The sequence below is a fragment of the Muscardinus avellanarius genome, assembly GCF_963383645.1.
Source record: "Muscardinus avellanarius genome assembly, chromosome: 2".
NCBI lineage: Eukaryota > Metazoa > Chordata > Mammalia > Rodentia > Gliridae > Muscardinus > Muscardinus avellanarius.
Genome location: NC_137787.1, coordinates 136,624,292 through 136,644,864, shown reverse-complemented (window position 1 = coordinate 136,644,864; position 20,573 = coordinate 136,624,292). Strand labels below are relative to the sequence as shown.

At 39.2% G+C, this 20,573-nt stretch overlaps 1 protein-coding gene across 1 annotated transcript in view; it reads right to left on the bottom strand.

Annotated features, from left to right (window-relative positions):
* FREM2 (FRAS1 related extracellular matrix 2) overlaps positions 1 to 20,573 on the bottom strand; it is a gene marked incomplete at both ends in the record, with an annotated part of 165,220 nt that overhangs the window by 28,007 nt on the left and 116,640 nt on the right. Inside the window, 3 exons of the mRNA XM_080689447.1 lie at positions 1,325 to 1,522; positions 3,050 to 3,259; positions 6,308 to 6,457. Of these exons, the coding sequence (XP_080545573.1) occupies positions 1,325 to 1,522; positions 3,050 to 3,259; positions 6,308 to 6,457 (558 nt within the window). The remainder of the gene's footprint in view (positions 1 to 1,324; positions 1,523 to 3,049; positions 3,260 to 6,307; positions 6,458 to 20,573) is intronic.

Below are 20,573 nucleotides of genomic sequence, written 5' to 3'. Positions count from 1 at the left end.
TTCCTGCTGTATCAGTGGGAAGCATAGTGTTTGGCATACAGATATGTTTTCAATTAATATTTGCTGAGTAAGTAAATAAATGCTTGAGCACATGTAACGATAGGTCCTTTATTTTTGTACAGGGAATTTCCTTAATTTTGTCTTTATGATCTATTATTTATCTTAGAAAACATGTTTATGAATTCCTAGTATTCTGATCAGAAAGCAAGTTTAGAGCTGGGCGCAGTGGTGCATATCTATAATTTCAGGACTTGGGAGGAGGCCGAGACAGGAGGACCACAGGTTTGAAGCCAGCCTTTGAAACTTAGTGAGAAGCTGCTAAAAAAGAGAAATAAAAGGGCTGGAGGTGTAGCTTGGGTCCTATTCTCCTTATCAGAACAACAGCAACAACAACAAAAAAAACCAAAATGAAAGAACACAAACTAGTTGATCGCTGTTAATTTGACCAAAATAGTAGTTGATAGTATTACTAAATTTTGACTTATTCCGCAAATCATTGAGTAAAGAACAATTAGGTCCCTCTTTCTACTGAGTGAGGGCAATATTATATCTTAATTTTTTCTTCATCCCATTATTAATTTCTTTTTTTTGCGGGTCTGGGGATGGAACCCAGAGATATTTGACCTCCGAACCACACCCTCTGCCCAATTTTTTACTCTTAATTTGAAACAGGGTCTCACTAAGTTGCAGAGGACCACACTAAGTAGCTGAGGCTGTCCGCGAACCACGATCCTCAGATCTCAGCCTCCCAAATGCTGGGATTACAAGCATGCGCCAACCACGCCCGGCCCATTATTAATTTTTTAAAACATATTTAATGACTGCAAATATACTATTGTATGTATGTTCAAATGAGCAATTCTCTGTCAACCATTTACTTTCAGTTTTCCTTACTGAGAATATTACTTTGTGATAAACATCATATAAGGAAATCTTTCTGTAAATTTATGCTTTTCTTATGAAATACTCTTATAAGCACTGGACTGAAGTGATCAAATAGTATGAAGTACAGGGTGCATATAACAAATGTGAGATTTATTTCAACATAAGTTTAATTTCAAATATTGCAAAATTTGTACATATGATATGTTCTTGTCCACTGAGTAAGTTTTGAATAAACTATTAGCAATCAATACGTTTAATATAGAAATCAGTAGGCCAATCCTTTAGCCTGTTACTATCTCCTTCACCTTGTCATTTACTGCACATAGAAACATCTTACAAGCTTGTTAAAATTAAGGTTCTTGTATTCCCCTGATGTATATTTCTCAACAAACACTTGGTTTCTTTAAACTCCATATAAATAATTCAAGCTCCAACTTACCCGGGAGGAATGTGATGATGGAGATGTCAGTGTTGGGGCGCTCCTCAAAGTCCATCATCACCTGGGCGGACCCCTGCCGTGTGTAGCACCTCACTGAAGACCTGTACTGGATGTCCCCGCTCCTGTGGATCATTGCAACTATCTGCCCACTGTCTTCACTACCAGTGTACACTCGTTCTTTGAATTGCATCTTGGGCACTGCAGAAACAAATAAACCCACAGATCAAAGTGAATGGAAGCTTCCTTAAGGAAAATGGCATTTCAGGGGATGTGATTTAATGGGAAGTAGAAGGGAAAAGAAAGGAGGTGTGGATAGCGGTCCCCACTCAGTTATTGGCCAAGAAAATCACTTGACTTTAACAGCTTTTATTTTTTTTTTTGTCATTGAAAGTTTGCTCTGCCTATTTTGTGGAATAAGGATGTGCAAGGAAATATTAAAGTAGATAAAACCAGAGACCTTAAGATATTTGTATCTGTATATGTTGCTTAGGCATAAACTCTCCAGACTTTCTTGCTAAGAACAACACTGGTATCATGCACATAATTGCAAACACATCTTATGCAGAACATGCTGGGAAAGTCTACAAGGAGTGCGAGTGTATGATTTTTAGTTGACACATAAGTTAGGTCAGTTCTGGATTTTACCAACAATAGACTGTATTCCTCCAAGCACAGTGAGAATCGTCACGGTGAAAGTGTGCAGAATTCCCTTGTGATGAGGTGTTGGAGAGCCCTGCCATGTGTGCAGCAGCTGTTTGTATCAGACAATGTATTCGGCATCTTATTAGGGAAGTGTGAGGAGTGACCAGATGAAGGGAACAACCGAAAGTGTTTTGTGGTGTGTGAAGTGGAAAAGGACCCCTTACACTCAAGGGTCTGTGCAGCTCCATGTGGCCCACCCATCTGTCCTCAGGGAACTCTTGAGACACAAAGAAGCTACTGATGACACCCCTGCTTTTCCTTTAAGATTTGGGAAGACTAAAAGTTTTCTTCTCAGGCTGTCTCATTCTATCAGAATGATCTGAAGGAGTCAGGAAGACGGGGTCAGCTGGTGTATGGTCAGCTACGTTCATGTGCTGAAGTCCCCAGTACATGAAAAGTGACATTGTTGGTAGGAGGGGTCTTTACAGAGGTGATCAAATTAAAATAAGGTCATTAAGGTGGGCCCTGGTCTAATATGACTGGTGTTCTCCAAAAAACAGGTGGGGGGAGGGGAGGATTGTACTTGGGAGGTTGAGATAGGAGGACTGTAGGTCTGAGGCCTACCTCAGCAATTCAATGAAATTCTTAGCAAGTTAGTGAGACCCTGTTTCAAAATAAAAATAAGGCTGAGGTATATCTCAGAGATAAAATGCCCCTGGGCTCAATTCCCAGTACTACGAAACAAACAAAACAAAACAGAAAAATTGGACACAGAGACATGTAGAGGAAGATGATGTAAACAAAGGAATAAGTGACCAGCTGCCAGTCAATGAGAGGGGCATGGGAAACCCTTCCTTCACAGTTCCCAGAAGGGATCAACCCTGCCAGCACTTTGATTTTGCCTGCCTTCTAGCCAGTGGCTACAAGATGATAAATTTCAGATGAGCCATCCAGTTTGTAGACTTTTATAAAAATTGGCAGCTCTCACAAACAAATAAAGGTATAAAGAGTTTATAATTCTATCTGTTACTGTATAAACCCCAGCTTGCCATCTCACTTACGGGAAGATTACTAGATACTCACAGTCTGAGATGGAGTCGTTGATGAGCACTGTGGCTTTGCTGGGCTCCCCGAGGGCTGCATTCATAGGCATACGAAGCACCAGCTCAAACTTCTCAATTCCCTCCAGCACTGGCTGTCCAAGGTCATCCAGAATGAGAACACCCACTGTCTGCACACTTACTCCAGGAGTGAAGTCTAAATTGCGACTGATTCCTACGTAGTCTGTTCCAGCTGGGAGAGTGACAAAAGGATTATTCAGTTGGGGAATACAGTTTAAAAAAAATTCTTAAGAAATAAATTATATAAGCCAGGCATAGTGGTACACATCTGTAATCCTAGTACTTGGGATGCTGAGACAGGGGATTACAAATTTGAGGCTAGTCTTAGCAACTTGGTAAAACCCTGTTTCAAATAAATAAAAATAGATAAATAAATAAATAAGGCTGGGGCTGTAGCTTGGAGGTAAAATACCCCTAGTTTCAACTCCAGTAGTCCCCACAAAAAGGAAAAGTAATAAATTATGTAGATGTATTTGTAATTCACTTTAAAACAGAGACCAGAGCTGGGCATGGAGGCACATGCTTGTAATCCCAGTATTTGGGAGGCTGACGCAGGAGGATCTCAGGTTGGCAGCCAGCCTCAGCTACTTAGTGAGGACCTCTGCAACTTAGGGAGATCTTGTTCCAAAAATAAGAATAAAAAATAGGAGTGGGGGCTTAGCTTGGAGGTAGAATGCCCCTGGGTTCTATCTCCAGTATAAAATAAAACAAAAACAAAAATCCAGGGACCAGCCTAACACTATAGAAAAATACCTTTAATATTATACAAAAGATTGGTGTCTACATGGTTATTGAGGTAGATCAAAAACCATGTTCTGAACTTTAGCTATGTATAATGGTCGGACTTTGGATGAGTTATTTTAGCTTTCTGTGTTATAGTTTCTCCATCTTTATTATAATTCTTTAATGAAGCTTACATACCAGCTTTCAAATAACAACATGAAGATCAAATACATGCTCATAAGTTATTCTGTATGAAATGCATACACTAAGTTTTGTTCACAGTAGTTAAATATCTATGTTTCTTACTTATGTATTTCTGAAGTTACTCTAGGGCAGCCTGTTGAGGTTTGTGACTGCTTGTTGGTTAAAACAACACATTTTAGCCATGAGCAGCAGTTCCCCACATCCCACCCACACTAGCCTTAGGCACTGAGCGCAAGCTTCATTTTCAAAGATATATTAGATCTTTAATATGTTTCAGACCATGGAGTATGTATCTAGTGTTTTTATTCATATCTAAAGTAGTCACAGACAAAACTTCCATTTAATCTTTAGCGACTACATCCACGAGGACTTGAAAGTGAAGGATGAAAGTTCAGTCTTAACTGTTTCTCTTTGTTTTCATGCTTTTTGCTTAACGTATTCTACTTACTCCACCTCTACATATGCAACTATCTGAGCATATTTTTGTTTAATGTTTTTCATGAGAAATGTGTTTCATGTTTTTAATTCATTTCAAAAATATCTTTGCCTTCTGGGACTGGAGATGTAGCTCAGTGATAAAATGTGTGCTTAGAGCCGGGCATGGTTGGCGCGCTTGTAATCCCAGTACTTGAGAGGTTGAGACAGGAGGATCGCAGATTTGCAGCCAGATTCAGCTACATAAGGGAGGCCCTCTGCAACTTTATGAGATCCTATTTTAAAATAAGGAATTAAAAAATAGGGTTGGTGATGTAACTCGGAGGTAGAATGCCCCTTGGTTCCATCCTCAGTATCACAAAAGAAAAGAAAAGAAAAGAAAAAAAAGTGTGTGCTTCGCATGTTCAAGCCTCTGGGTTCAGTTTTCAGAGTCAAACCCAAACCAACCCAATCCAAACCAAATCAACCAAAACACTGGCATCTTCTTATGGTTCTTTTCATATTTTTCTTTTCCTCTGCTTTTTACCCTTTATTCTCATTTTTCTCTCCCTTTCCCCACAACTCTGATTTTAATTTTTCTGTTGAAAATGAATTATTTAGCCAGATCTGGTGTGATTCTTGAAGAAATGTGCATATAAACCTCAAGTAAATTAATTATACCTAGGGCTGGGTGGCACACACCTATAATCCCAGTGCTTGAGAGGAAGAGACAGGAGGATTGCAGGTTTTAGGACAGCATCAAAAACTTAGTGAGACCCTGTTTCAGAATAAAAATAAAAAGGGCTGGGGATATAGCTTGGAGGTAGAATAATTCTGAATTCAATGCCCAGTATTAAAAAAATTTTTTTGGCTAAATAAATGCCTATGAAACATTTTCAGTATGCAAAGCATTACACTAGTTCCATTGCATTAAGAGAAACCTAAGGTGATTTCTTTCTTTCTTTTTTTTTTTTTTGTGTGGTGGTACTAGGGTTCCTGGACCCTTCTACCTCCAGGCTACACTCCCAACCAATTTTATATTTTTTATTTGGAAACAGGGTCTCTTAAGCCAGCAAGGCTGGCTTTGAACCTGAGCAATCCTCCTGTCTCTATCTCCCAAGCGCGGGGATTACAAGCGTGCACCACCACGCCTGGCTCTAAGGTGACTTTTAAAACAATATAATCCCTATTTGTTTTGTATGACATATTGACAAAATATGTGTATGTTTGCATACATCACACATTCCTTCCTCAAAGACGAATATGTGTATATGTGATAGTCTGTATTGTTGGTTGAGTAGAAAAAAAGAAAAGGATGCTTTGAATAATCCTATGCTTACCTTAATCTTTATAGTCAACTTCTTGGAGATACACATTCCAAAATGTGTTAACTGGATCAGGTTATGTAATGAGGTGTGAATGAAGCTTGATGGATCTTATGCACTTATGGGGACACTTGGTTAAAAGGAGAAGAGAGCCAAGTGGCGACACGTGCCTGCATGACACTCACATGTTAGATTTCTGTGAGGGTGGCCGGCAAAATTACTCCTGTGTACATAATGTCATAACATTCAACTGTGTTAGATTTGCCAAAAGTGAAACCAAATCATACTGACATAGGCATAAGAATTTAGAGTCTCTGACTCTTACATTGTAACCTCGGCTCTGATTCAGGGTCCTTACATTTCCTTTCCTACACTAGCAAATAAAGCCTAGATTCATCTACTACATAGTAAGACCATACGGGGTAAAAATCCATCCAGACCACTGCAACGGGAGTGAAGTATTATGGCTGCAAAGTATTTTGTGTCAGGGTAGTTGCCAGTTGTAGAAAATGTCACGGAGCTGCTGGAACTCTGAATAGTAGGAAACTGCTCACCATCTGCAGAAGCAGGGTCGGTTTTCCGGGATCTCACAGTGACGCTGGAAGGCCTGGAGAGGTCGGTGCCGGTTCTCCACACCTGCACCTCCACGCGGCCAGCGCTCTCATCCACGAAGTACTGCACATCCCCAAAGTAGAAGACGGGTTCTGTTAGAGCAGAATCCAAACCATTTCTGTTATTTTTATTTTTTCACATCAATCGCTATTGACATGTTTTCAAAGAACAGTGAGCTTTATCTTGTATCGTATTTTTTAACCTTTTCCTAAGATAGACTTTCTTTAATCTGTACACTTATGTAGTTTCCAGGTAAAAGTACCACTGAAAAATACAAACTCAAAAATACATATGGTAAAGTGCCTTATGGAACATTCTCGTCTTGAGGCATAAGAATTCATTCCTCTCCCATATGTAGGCTTATAAATGGATTCTAAATGTATCTCTTGATGGAAAAATAGTACCAAATGCAATACAACATATAAGACTGATCTTTTTTAAAGTCTGGCCTGGGCACTCATTTTATCATCTCCTCCCAAGTTTCCACTCTGAAACAGAGATACTGCTATTTGCATTATGCTATCTTCTAGCCCCTTAGATTTGGGCTTTATCCAGTACAGTTTGGTCATTATTACCACTAGGGTTAGAACCTAATCTGTGTAACTAAACTGAATATGTGTGATTTCCAGCTGTGAAGACTTTAAGGAGACCTGGGCCTGCTTACTGGTTACCTGTAAAGTTTGGGTGATCCTCTATCTCACCTGAGGTTTCATTAAATAATCTCATACTAAGAGTCTAGCATTTATCTTCGTGTTTGAAAATGATGTGACTCAGGTCTCTAAAAGAGGGCACATCCTTTGGGAGTTTGTATATTTCTCTTATATTGGTGAATGAATTTGAATTGATTTGATCCTTATTTTCCATCCAATTTAATCTGTGCCCAACAATTTACTTTGTGATATAGCTGCCAGAACTTCGAAGTATAGAAATTAGAGGACTAATGAGGAAAACTGAGACATAATCTATGAGTTCGTTTCTTTTAAGTACTTTAAAGTAGAGATGGGCTCACAGGAAACTGAAAACATGTAAAGTATGTATTTCCCTCATTGTGATCTTATTTATAAATAGTTGTTAACAAAAGTAAGCTAATTGAGTATGTACAGAAGGTCAACAGCCCTGGAGGTAAGACATTTCAGTTATTTGTCTCTGGTTTTACAAGATTCAAAAGAATTGAATCTAAATAGACATGCACCTAGCATCACTTTTCCTTAGAGCACAAGGTCACCAATCGGATGATGTCATGCTTCAGAGAATCCTTTTGAATTCCCAAATCCAAAGTAGAGCAAACCCCTACAACCATGCTCACAAAGCCATTAGGAAGCCAAAGGAAATCTCTGCACTTGTTCAAGTTGAAGATACAAACTTCATTTTCCTGCACTAAATAAATTACCTATATTAAATTGAAAAAAATGTTTACTTCTTTATATGGTGGGAATGATTAAAAACACAGTGTTTTTCTGAAATACTGAATATTATAAAACCAACCTGGGAAACTCTGTTTGCATATTTGGTCCAGGAGGTAATAAATCTGCCTACAGCATAGTTTACCTTCTTCCCATGTCTCCCTGGGTGCTAGGCATGTGAGTGTGTGTGTACAGATACATGAATGAGCTATCCTGTAATCTCAGTCAGAGCAGATCTGGACTACAATCCATGCATTCCTTACATTTCTCATCTCTCAGCAGCAGGTGAAGGCAGAGAGCCCCGAACACGTGCATTCTGACCCCATGGCCAAGCCAGGAACATCCGCACGACTTTCAAAAGGCTTTTATAATTATCATGGAGGCTTCATCATCTGCCTTCAACAAATGAGCTTTCTAAATCTCTTTACATTCCTGGCAAACTGTATCATCACACGGATTAGGTTTCTGAGTTACGGGAGAGCCATGAAATGCAGTAAGAAAGGACCCACCACTGGTTAAGAGTGGGATTGCTCACCTCTCCACATTCCTAGTCAAGTGTAAAGTAGATACTAGAAATGGAACAGAATAAAATCATGTGCGTACAACCAAAACACCAGAGGAACTACTTGTCAGAGACAAATTGTGTTTTGTATGTATGGTGTATGCTCAGATTCATCCTGTTCACCGTAGAACAAATCTTTTTACTTTGTAGTTTGATGTGTAGTGTATATATATATATATATATATATATATATATATATATATATACTATGTAGTACTCTGAGAATTTTTAATTCAACTGGCTATTCAGAATAAAGATTAATGGTAATAATTACTCTATATAGACACCTGCACTGTGTGTGTGTGTGTGTGTGTGCACAAGACAGAGAGAGAGAGGAAGAGAGAGAGAGAAAGAAGTGAGGGAAGAAGACAGAAATAGCATAGTACATGGAACAAAGCCATAAATAATACAAATTACATAAATGATACAAACGGTATTATTATATTGCCTACTATATAATATTATCATATAGCCAATTGTATGGTACAGTATTTCCTCCAGCAGAAAGCAGCAGGAGGAATGGAAATAGAGCTTTAACCCTAAATTGCTTAGTTTTAAAATAGCAGATAATAGAAGGAGTTAGGAAAGTTGATTAGCTACTTCTATTAAAGAAAGCTTTGGATTCTCAGTAGGTTTAAGTGATTTATATGATTTCTCCCCTTCTCTGTGTGTCACCAAGGATGACTAGAAAATTGGTCAAATAATCATTGTAGTTAAAGTTTGAAGTGATTATTATAAAATTAAATAAAAATTCAATAGTTTCTATAAGATCCAAATAAAATTCACTGTTTAACTACTTAGTTTCTCGTGCCAGGAATAAAATATAAGGCTAGATACCAGCACCTTTGTATCTAGATTAATGAAGGCTCATGCTGATTATTTCTATTTTAATTTCTCAACATCTTTTCAAAAATCTCTAAAATTTGAAGGCCGGGCGTGGTGGCGCACGCTTGTAATCCCCGCGCTTGGGAGGCAGAGACAGGAGGATCGCGCAGGTTCGAAGGCAGCCGCGCGCGCTGGCTTAGGAGACCCTGTTTCCAAATAAAAATATAAAAATAGGTCTGGGAGTGTAGCCCGGAAGTAGAAGGGCTTCCAGGAACCCCAGTACCACAAAAAAAAAAAAGAAAGAAAGAAAGAAAGAAAAAGATGTCTCTGGAACATTTTAATGGAATTTAAGCAAGTTTGAATGGAAGAAAAGAATAAATGAGTGAAGTCGGTTAACGATTGAAGGATACTCGTGCAAAATCCAGAACAATTGCTGTGGTAACAAGTAATTATTTATGAGTAAGAATTTTAAATCATATCTCTCTTGGGTAATTTGTTTTCTTGCCTCCGAACTTGGCTTCTTTTAAAGATTAAGTAAACTGAAGATCTCTGTGGATCAGACATGGAAAATATTCATATTACAACTTAGAGTTAAGTTGGCAAAAGCCTATTTAATTCCCTGATTCAGCTCTTAAGTACACGCTGTGCCTTGTACTACACTGAGGTGCACAGACTTCACGCAGACAACAGTCAGTAGCTGACATTATTACCTGGAATGACAGGAAGAGCAAGGAAGGCCACACATCCTGCAGCCTATACCCACCTAATACCAGAAAATAGCTACTCCTCATCACTCCTCCACCCTCGGCTGAGAATCCAGAAAGTGGTTTTTGTTTTTGTTTTTGTTTTTTATTCCCTCTGCAGAGAAAAGATAAGTCACATCCAAAAGGTATGTGAGCTTCACAAGGGAAGTTTTCTATTGGCCTAGTGAAAGAGTGAAAAATTCCTAAGGATATCAAAACCTACCCTCCCTCCTTTGTGCTGTTTCACTTCTAGGACAAGGTTACAAATCAAGGCATTGACTGCAAAAGGGTCTATTTGAGCTCATTCACGTTACTACGACCTTCAAAGGTAGAGTTATTTTCCCTGTGCAGAGCTCAGGTAGAATCACATTTGTTTCCTGCAAATGTAGAAAAGTAGGCTTGGCAAGCTACAGAGCACACACCTGCAACAAAGGGAAGTAATTTAAGTTTTTTTCCCATAGGGTAAAAGTGAATTCTTGTGTGTGTGTGTGTGTGTGTGTGTGTGTGTGTGTGTGTGTCTAGATTGATGTTTACATTTACATGGTGTCTCATGAGATGAAAGAAAGAGGTGCCAGTAGTAATTGCTATCTGGAGCCAAATCTTATTTATACACTTGTACCTGGACCATCAGTCAAGTAAGCTTTGTGGAGCTCACTAAAATGTTTACATAGCACTGAATGGAATAAAAGCTTTTATGCTATCTTTTGATTCAGTGCTGAAAACAACACAAAGGAGCCTCCTAAAAATTGTCTCCAACTCAGGTCTCTCTGGTGAGCTTTGGACCTTGATAACTTGCTTTCTATTCAACCCACTCCCCCGGGCACCTCAAGGTAAACTTCTCCAACATAGTCAACAGAGTCAATCCCACCCACCCATGGTTTCTCTCTGTCTCGCTGCCTTTACTAGATGCAGTGGGCACCACTGTCATTTGAATTCCTTTAAGGATCACTCAAGAGGGCTCTTTATGAGATTGGCTGACCTCATTTGGCAAAATACCGTCTAGTTCTATCCATTTTCCCTCAAAATGACATATTTTGTCCTTCTTATATCAGAGTAGAATTCCACTCTGTATTTGCCACGTTTATTAATCTGCTGACAAATACCTAGGTTGCTCCCATAAATTGGCTGTTGTGAAATTATATGTTTTTTTCATATGTGGAAGATAAAGAAAAAATAGGATAATGCTATGTCAATATGAAGGCATCACCATCAATCTCACTAACATGTATGGGGAGGAAGGATGGGGAAGGAGGCACACCAAGCGCTGTGTGCACACGTGTTTTTATCACTTTGAACCTCACTGTGATATGTAAGTACAATGCACCAACAGAATTATTAAAAGCAAACAAACCACACAGGCTCTTAAGCAAAATGGGCCATCCCTAAAGCACACGATCTCTTTGCTGACGAATTTCCACTGTTTCTTCTTGCTCTTAGGTTTGTTCACAAACTCCTTAACATGTTTTACAAGATACTGAAATGTCTGGGCTTGGTTTTCTTTTAACCTCGTGTTAGCTCTTTTCTGCTCAGTAAGCAGAGTCCAGAAGGGCAGGTAGAAGGGCAGGAGCCGTTCCTACATGTCTACATTGCTGACACTCCCTCCTCATCTGTAGAACTCCTGCTTCTCCTCCAGCATCCTCCTGGGACTGCTAAGCACCCGATCCCCTATGCAGGCTCTCTCTCATCTTCCACTGCAACTGCATGCTGTGTCTCCCAGGATCTTTGAACTACCTACAGGGAGGGAGCAGGTCAGCTTCCTTTATTACTGGTGCCACCTGAAATTCAGTTCCATCAATGCCCAGCAGTAGGTAGTCAGTTAATATCTGCAGAATAAATTGGCATCATGAAAAATAGAAGTATATTTATTGGCTATAGAAAATGAATAAATATATATGTCTCCAAGGTAGGTGAGTAAGAACGGTCTTAACTGTTGGCGAATATTGGGACAATGAGTTCACAGCTCGACAGCAGGAACAGAATTTATTTTTGGAATAAAATTGGGAGGAGACACTTGACCAGGAGAAAAAGTCCACAAGAGTCAGGAGCCCTTACCTTACAGACTAGAGGCTTTTTATGAAGCATTAGGAGGGACGGAGAGCAGAAGCTATTTTGTTGTATATTCCTTGGATATGTTGTATATTCCTAATATAAGTGTGTTAGGAGACATACGAAAAAATGTTTATTGTACTTCATTCATTTCTACTGGGTTGCTATGGAAACAAGGCCAAAATCTATTAAAAGGGGACTTATTAAAAGATAATTCTTTCATATGACTTTCAAGCTATCACATATAATATACATGCACACACATATGCACACATATCCTTGGGTTAAAAAGAAAAATTAGTCGAGTTATTGATGGTAATGTCCACTTTGTGTACTGTATTGTATATTCTCCACTTGGCTTTATCAGAATCAATGATAAATTACAAGTTAAAGCCAATTTATAGCCAAGTGTGGTGGTGCACACCTTTAATCCCAGTAGTTGGGAGACTAAGATAGGGAGATGCAGGTTCAAGGCCAGCCATAGCAATTTACCAAGGTCCTCAGCAATGTATTAAGACTCTTTCAAAATAAAAATAGGGCTGAAGGTGTAGCTCAAAGGTAGACTGCCCCTGGGTTCAAGTCTTAGTCACACCAACACACACACACACACACACACACACACACACACACGTACACACACACTCACACAGAGCAATGTGTCCTTTCTTTGTGAAACCTTTGAAGATTTTTCTCTTTATTATTAATACACTGTATAAGGAAAGAGAAGACTATGCTTTGAAACAGGTGGGCTAAAAGCGATAGAACATCATGGTGGTAAGTGGAACCAAAATGTGTTTTTCCTGGTCTTTAAGTCTGGAAACAGGCAGTGAACTTGCTTCTGAGGGGGGTCATGGAAACAAAACTAAAAGGTAACTCAAGAGTGAGAGCAAAATATAGATTTTTCAGGCATCACAGATGAATACACAAAGTACAAAAGCTATCAGGAATAATAAAAAACAAAAACTAAAACAAATCCATAGGCAGAAAACCAAGTAAAAGTCTAAACTGTATCCATAATTAGAATAAACAGATTGTTTTCCTATTTAAAACATTTATTAGGTTAGATATTGAAACAAAATTTGTTGCCATGTATAAAAGACAGCTGTAAGACAAACCTAAGGTGAATATGGAAAGTATATGCTTATACATGAATGTATAAGGCCTAAAGATACAAAAGCAAGAGCTGGGAGCTGGGCGTGGTGGCGCACGCTCTGAATCCCAGCATTTGGGAGGCTGAGACAGGAGGATCGCAGTTCGAGGATAGACTCAGCTACTATTTAGTGAGGCCCTTTGCAACTCAGTGAGACCCTGCTTCAAAATAAATAACGCGCCAGGTGTGGTGGCGCACGCTTGTAATCCCCGTGCTTGGGAGACGGAGACCGGAGGTTCGAAGGCGCAGGTTCGAAGGCGCAGGTTTGAAGCCAGCCGCACTGGCTTAAGAGACCCTGTTTCCAAAAATAAAATAGGTCTGGGGGTGTAGCCCTGAGGTAGAAGGGCTTCCAGGAACCCCAGTACCACCAAATAAATAAATAAATAAATAAATAATAAAAAATAGCGCTGGGGGCATAGCTTGGAGGTAGAAGGCCCCTGGGTTCCACCCCAGTCCACAAAAACAAAGAAAACAAAAAGCAAGATGATGTAGCAATATACAAAGACCAAATATAACTTAAATCAAAGTCACTAACAAAGCAGAAATCTATAGTTCACCAAAGTTATGATAATCTTGAATTCATATTAAAATATAAAAATTGACAGAATTACTGGAAAACTCTAATCTATAGCTATAGTATTTTGTGTGTGTGTGGTACTGGGGATTGAACCCAGGGACATTCTACTTCTAAGCTACACTTCGAGCTCTATGTTTTCCTCTTTATTTTGAAACACGGTCTCACTGAGTTGCAAAGGGCCTCACTTAAGTAGCTGAGCCTGGCCGCAAACTGCAATCCTCCTGTCTTAGCCTCTCAAATACTGGGATTACAAGTGTGCGCCACCATGCCTGGCTCTAATAGTAGGATTTCTATTGCACAAGTTTCAGAAAATGATAAGGTAGACAGAACAATTTAGTAAGAATATAGAAGTCAAGGAAGGCTGAGACAGGAGGATTGCAGGTTCAAGGACAGGTTAGCATACTTCGTGAGGCCCTCTGCAATTTAGTGAGACCCTATTTTATTTTATTTTATTTTATTTTATTTTATTTTATTTTATTTTATTTTTGGTGGTACTGGGTTTCCTGGAAGCCCTTCTACCTCCAGGCTACACTCCCAGACCTATTTTTATATTTTTATTTGGAAACAGGGTCTCTTAAGCTAGCAAGGTTGGCTTCGAGCCTGCGTGATCCTCCTGTCTCTGCCTCTCAAGCACGGGGATTACAAGCGTGGCATGAGACCCTATTTTAAAATAAACAATCAAATCTAGGGCTGGAGGTGCAGCTTGGAGGTAGAACATTCCTGGGTTCTATTCTCAGTACCACACACACAAAAAAAGAATATAAAAGTTGAAGCATAAACTTTGTCTAAGGTGTGTACCCGGAAACATAAGGTTAGTGTTCAAAATAAATAAAAACTCTCATAAAACTATAAGAAAACGTCTAACAGCAAATGGAAGAATTGAAAAATACGCACATACAAGTATCAGAAGAGAATAATTAAATAATTATATTGGTAGTAAGAAAAAAATTTAGAACACCATGAGAATCTATGAGATTAGATTAGCAAACCCTAAATAATTCAACACTATATAACAACAGACACTTCAGTTACTGCTGGTGGGAATATAACCGATTCAATCACTTTGGAAAGAGAACTGGAAATTGAATATTCAGTACAACCTGGCTATGCTATCATTAGGTGTATACCCTATGGATTTCCTGCATGTACATGCATATGCACACACAACATTTTCAAGCATGTTTAATGCAAAGTGATACTTACAAAGCAAAGGGGAAACCTCAATACCCATCAGTTGGAAAATGGGTAATTAAAACTCACCTAATTGCATCAAAATAACCAGATCTTCAAACTATAATGCTAATACTTTTAAAAAGTCATATATATATATATGTGTGTGTGTGTATATACATACATATATATATATATATATACATATACACACATATATAAAACTAGTCAGTTGAAAGTCATTGGCACACACCTGTAATCTCAGCTACTCAGAGACTGAGGCAGGAGGATTGAAAGTTTGAGCCCAGCCTGAACTTAGACTCTGCCTCAAAATAAAACTAGAGACTTAACATTTTATGTGTAGTGTTTGATATCTTTAAAAGATATGAAGTGGGCTGGGTTGTAGCTCAGTAACCGAACAGGCTTAGTACCAACAAACAAACCAAACTAACAAAACATAAAAAATTCTGAAGGAACTATGAAAAATGGTATCATTGCTTAATTTGACATAGGAATATATCTTGGTGTATGATATTTGTACATTCCTTTGATAAAAATGTTAACACGGTAGTTACAGAATGGTATGTGTAAAATGACTCCATTTTATTAAATATATACATATATATGACTGATGCACAGAAAAATAAGCAAGAATATAGTCAAACTGTTAATTTCCCAAATAAGAGCATTTTATATCTTTTGCTATATATTTCTTACACAGATTTTTTTTTGCTATATATTTAACACTTTTAAAGAAGCATCTATCATTTTTGTCAATAAGAAAAATAGCTAGACCCATTGGCACACACCTGTAATCTCAGCTACTCAGAGGCTGAGGCAGGATGATTGAAAGTTTGAGGCCAGCCTGAACTTAGTGAGACTCTGTCTCAAAATAAAATAAAAAGAGCTGGGAATGTAGGTCAGTGGCAGAGCACCCCTGGATTCAATCCCTATTACTACAACAAAGCAAAAGTGAAAAAAAAATCCCGATGAACTGCCTTCTATAAGAAACTTAAAAATAGTTTTAAATAATTTTAACTGGGCTTTTCCCTTCTTTTTCTCCCAAGAGATACTTTAAATACACATAAACAATGCATTCGTAAGTTATGGCTTCCAATTTAGTCTTCAAAAAGCATTTTCAAAATTCTTACGGGAAGCCGGGCATGGTGGCACAGACTTTTAATTCCAGTATTTGGGAGGCTGAGACAGGAGGATCGCAATTCGCAGCCAGCCTCAGCTACTTCATGAGGGCCTCTGCAACTTAGTGAGAACTTGTTTCCAAATAAAGAATAAAAACAAATAGGGCTGGGGGTGTAGCTTGGAGGTAGACTGCTCCTGGGTTTCATTACCAGTATGGCAGAAAAAATTATCTTACTGAAAAACTAAATTTTAAACGTATAAAGGAAAAGTTTAAAAGCATATATTATTTTAAAGGCATGTTTAGACATTGCCTTTTCTTGCCAACCCTAACTTTTTCAGAGAAAGTAAAGAAAAGCTAGTCATGCTGATAACGACTGAAGCTTCCTAAGAATTCAGCTGAGAATAGTTGGCAAGTCTTTCTCCAAGTGATAATAGAGATTGTATTACCAATATAATTTAACTCTGAAACTCTAAAGTGACCTTTAAGAGGGTCAAGCTAAGCTTAAAATACAATTTAAATGTCACTATCGTCAAAACCATCCAGCAGCCTCATGAATGTTATTTTTTTGTTGTGTTCTCTGCTTTGTAGGAGTGTTTTCAGAACATTAAAGCTTTCTATTCTATATTATCTCATACTCCATAAATAAGAGAGGGAAAGAAAAAACCTGTCCTGACCTACGAACTAATTTTTCAACTAAATGGAAGGCAATTTTATGATTTCTAAAACACTATTCTTCATGGCGATGCTTCCCCAAGGTGGGTGCAGATCTGCACTGCAGGGTCCTGAGGTTTTTTGACATTTAGATTCCTGAATTCTCACCTCAAATTAACAAAATCAAAATTTCTAACAGCCAAAGGTTTTTTGGCTCTTTCTTTCTTTCTTTCTTTCTTTCTTTCTTTCTTTCTTTCTTTCTTTCTTTCTTTCTTTCTTATACTTGAGGTTGAACAACCCAGAGGGATTCTACCTCTAAGCTACACCTCCAGCCCTATTTTATTTATTTTGAAACAGGGTTTTACTAAGTTGTTGAGGCTAGTCTCAAACCTGTGATCCTGCTGTCTCAGCCTCTCAAGTACTGAGATGATAGGCTTCTGCAACCAGGCGAGGCTCCAGTCAAAGGCTTAAAGGATTTCCAATGAACTGCATGCAAATTGGAGTCTGAGAGTGAGCTGCAGCCTCTCTGTAGCTCTGTGGGAAAGTGCAGGAGCACAGCCATTGCACAGGGCCACAGCTGCTGGAGCACAGAGGTTCCCATGCTGGGCTGGCACAGGGAGGCACCCCAGGGAAGAAAAAATGTGAGCTGGGGCCTTGCAGACTGAGCGGGGTTCTTGGGCAGCAGAAGAGTGCTCACATAGAAGGAAAAGGAAGAAAGATGCGAGCATGTGTGGTTAGAACACAGGGAACTCAGCCTGGCGTGGTGGTGCACGCTTGTAATCCCAGCATTTGGGAGGCTGAGACAGGAGGATGGCGGTTCGTGGACAGCCTCTGCTACCTATTTAGTAAGGTCCTTTGCAACTGGGTGTAGCTCAGAGGTAGAATGTCCCTGGGTTCCATTCCCAGTACCGAAGGGGAAAAAAAAAGAGAGAAAAAAGAATACAGGGAATTCCAGGAGAGGACAAAAGGCAGGGCCAGAAGTTCAGATGACAGCCAAGCTGAGCAAGTTCTTGTGTCCCAGGCTGCTGATTTTCAAGTTGGAAGAAATATGATTAGAAATCAGTTTGTGAAAAGAGATCTGGAGTAGCACAAAGGACTAATCAAATTGGGGTTAAACTAGAAAGAGAGCTGAGAGTGGTGGAGCACGCTTGAAATCCCTGCGCTTGGGAGGCGGAGACAGGAGGATCGCACAGGTTCGAAGTCAGTCTCTCTGGCCTAAGAAACCCTGTTTCCAAATAAAAAAAAAACATATAAAAATAGGTCTGGGAGTGTAGCCCGGAGGTAGAAGGGTTCCATCCTCAGTACCACACAAACAACAACAACAACAACAAAACCCAACCAAACAAAAAAACTAGAAACAGTGGAATCATTCAAAGTGCGATCCAGTGGATTCAGTTAGTGAGGTCTTTAGCTAAGGCAGCAGGAAAGGGAGACTGAGAATTCAGAAACAAGAAGGGCTTTAGAAATAAAAGGACAAACAAGGTGTGATGGAACATGCTTACAATCCCAGAATTCAGGAGGCTGAGACAGGAGGATCAGGTTTGCAGACAGCCTCAGCTACTTAGTGAGGCCTTCTGCAACTCAGTGAGACCCTGTTTCAAAATAAAAAATAAAAAATTGGGCTAGGGAGTAGCTCGGAGGTAGAATGCCCCTGGGTCCCATCCCCAGTGCCACACACACAAAATAATAAACAAACAAACAAACAAATAAATGGACATTGTGGGAGGCTGAGACAGAAGGAGGATTGCAGGTGGGAGGCCAGCCTTTGCAACCTAGTGAGATACTCAAGAACCCTGGGATGGGGTATAGCTCAGAGGTAGAATACCCCTTAGTTCAGTTTCCAGTATAAAAACAACAACAACAACAACAACAACAACAACAACAAAATAAAATGGCAGTCCTTTGTGATCAGTTACATGAAGAAGAAGTGTCAAGGTGGGCAGAGAGGCGAGGTCCAGCTTGGTCAGCAGGGTGGCCTCTAATTGTGAAGGCTGCTTATATTGTAGCCGTTGTGCCATTGTTACCCCTCTTCTCTCCTACACAACCATTCTCCTTATTTTCATTGGCAATCTTACCCAGTATTCTTGAGCGATGTCTTTCTTTTTGGTGCTGGGGATTGAACCAGGGGCATTCTATTTCTGAGCTACACCCCTAGAACTATTTTACTTTTTATCAGGAAACAGGGTCTTGCTAAGTTTCTGAGGCTGATTTAAACCTGAAATCCTCTTTTCTAATTCTCCTGGGATTACAGGCATGTGCCACCACGCCTGGTGTGAGTGATGTATTTCTTTAAAATTGCTTGGGTAAGCATATTAACATCCCTTGTTCATACTTGTGGGTCCTTCTTTTAGGGAAGATGAAAATTCCCAATTATTCTTTATGGCTAAGACTACAAATGAGAGCATTCTGTAGATTTTTGCAGAGATAATTTATATAATTAAGTTTAAGGTTATGAGTACAATTATTTTGGAGAACTAGTAAAAATAATGTATTTAGTCAACACTATGTCTGGTTCATAAGACAAAAGCAAAGACAAAATTTGGTGAGAATGAATCACTGGTGGGAAGTAGCCAAGTTGTTTGATGTGGGTGAAATAATTTTCTTTCCACACCTGTGTATTTCACATGTACCTTTCTGTTTTCAGACACAATTGACATCATTTGTTTAATCAAAAAGAAATGAACTCTATACCACTTAATAGGTAAAATTAACACACTAATATAAATCTAAAAAAACACAGTATTTTCACTCATGCCTGCATTTCCATACTATACTACTTAGTGTACCACACTATGACTTATAACAGGATCCTAGAAGCTATTTCATTTAAGAGTGCTTGTATTGTATTTTTCTCTGTTATTAATAATAAATATTTGTCTCTGGCATAATATCAAGTGAGGAGCAATGATAAATGGTTGAATTCTCTGTTAGTTAATACAAGAGTTTAATGTATTTACTGCCAAAGCTGCGTTAGAAGGTAGCTTGGAAAGAGTTATTTTTCTATCCTCAGATGAATGGGCCTAAGTCTGGATAAAACCCGTGTCATCAGATGCTGTCTACCAAGGGATATGACACGTACCCGTTAGAAACTCTTACTACTGACAGCCAGGTATTACGGACGTTGGCACAGTGAGTTCTTCTGTGGCTATCAGTTCACAATTAAGTGTTTTTTCTTTGTGAGACTGCCTAGGTTCCACCCTTCACCGAAACTCTTGCTAGTAAGTTCAGCTTACCTAAAATGTCTCAGTTCTTCATCCGCTAAACTGGGTATGGAGGCAGGAGTTTGTTGTAAAGACTGAATGAAAGAGCACATAAAGTCCTTACAGCAGTGCTCCATGTGTCCTGGGCTCAAGTGTTAATCGTTAGGGTCTTTTCACAGAGCAGGTCCTCCCTCATTGCATTATGTCTTTTGTTACATTTAAAAGTGAATGTGACTTGGGCATGGTGACACACACTTGTAATCCCAGCATTTGGGAAGTTGAAACAGGAGAATCACAGTTCAAGGAAAGCCTCAGCTACTTAGTGAGGCCCTTTGCAACTCAGTGAGACCCTGTTTCAAAATAAATAAAAACATAGGGCTGGGGGTGTAGCTCAAAGGTAGAATGCCTCTGGGTTCCATCCCCAGTACCGCAAAAAAAAAAAAAAAAAAAAGAAAAAGGAAAGAAAGAAAGTGAATGTAAGTCAGGTGTGGTGGCGCACGCTTGTAATCCCAGCATTCAGGAGGCTGAGACTGGAGGATCGCGGTTCATGGACAGCCTCAGCTACTTAGTGAGGCCATCTGCAACTCAGTGAGATCCTGTTTCAAAAATAAAGAATAAACAATAGGGCTAGGGATGTAGCTCTGAGGCAGAATGCCCTTGGGTTCCATCCTCAGTACCGCAAAAAAAAAAAAAAAAAAAGAATATGATAGAGACTATCTAAATAAATGATGCCTTGCATA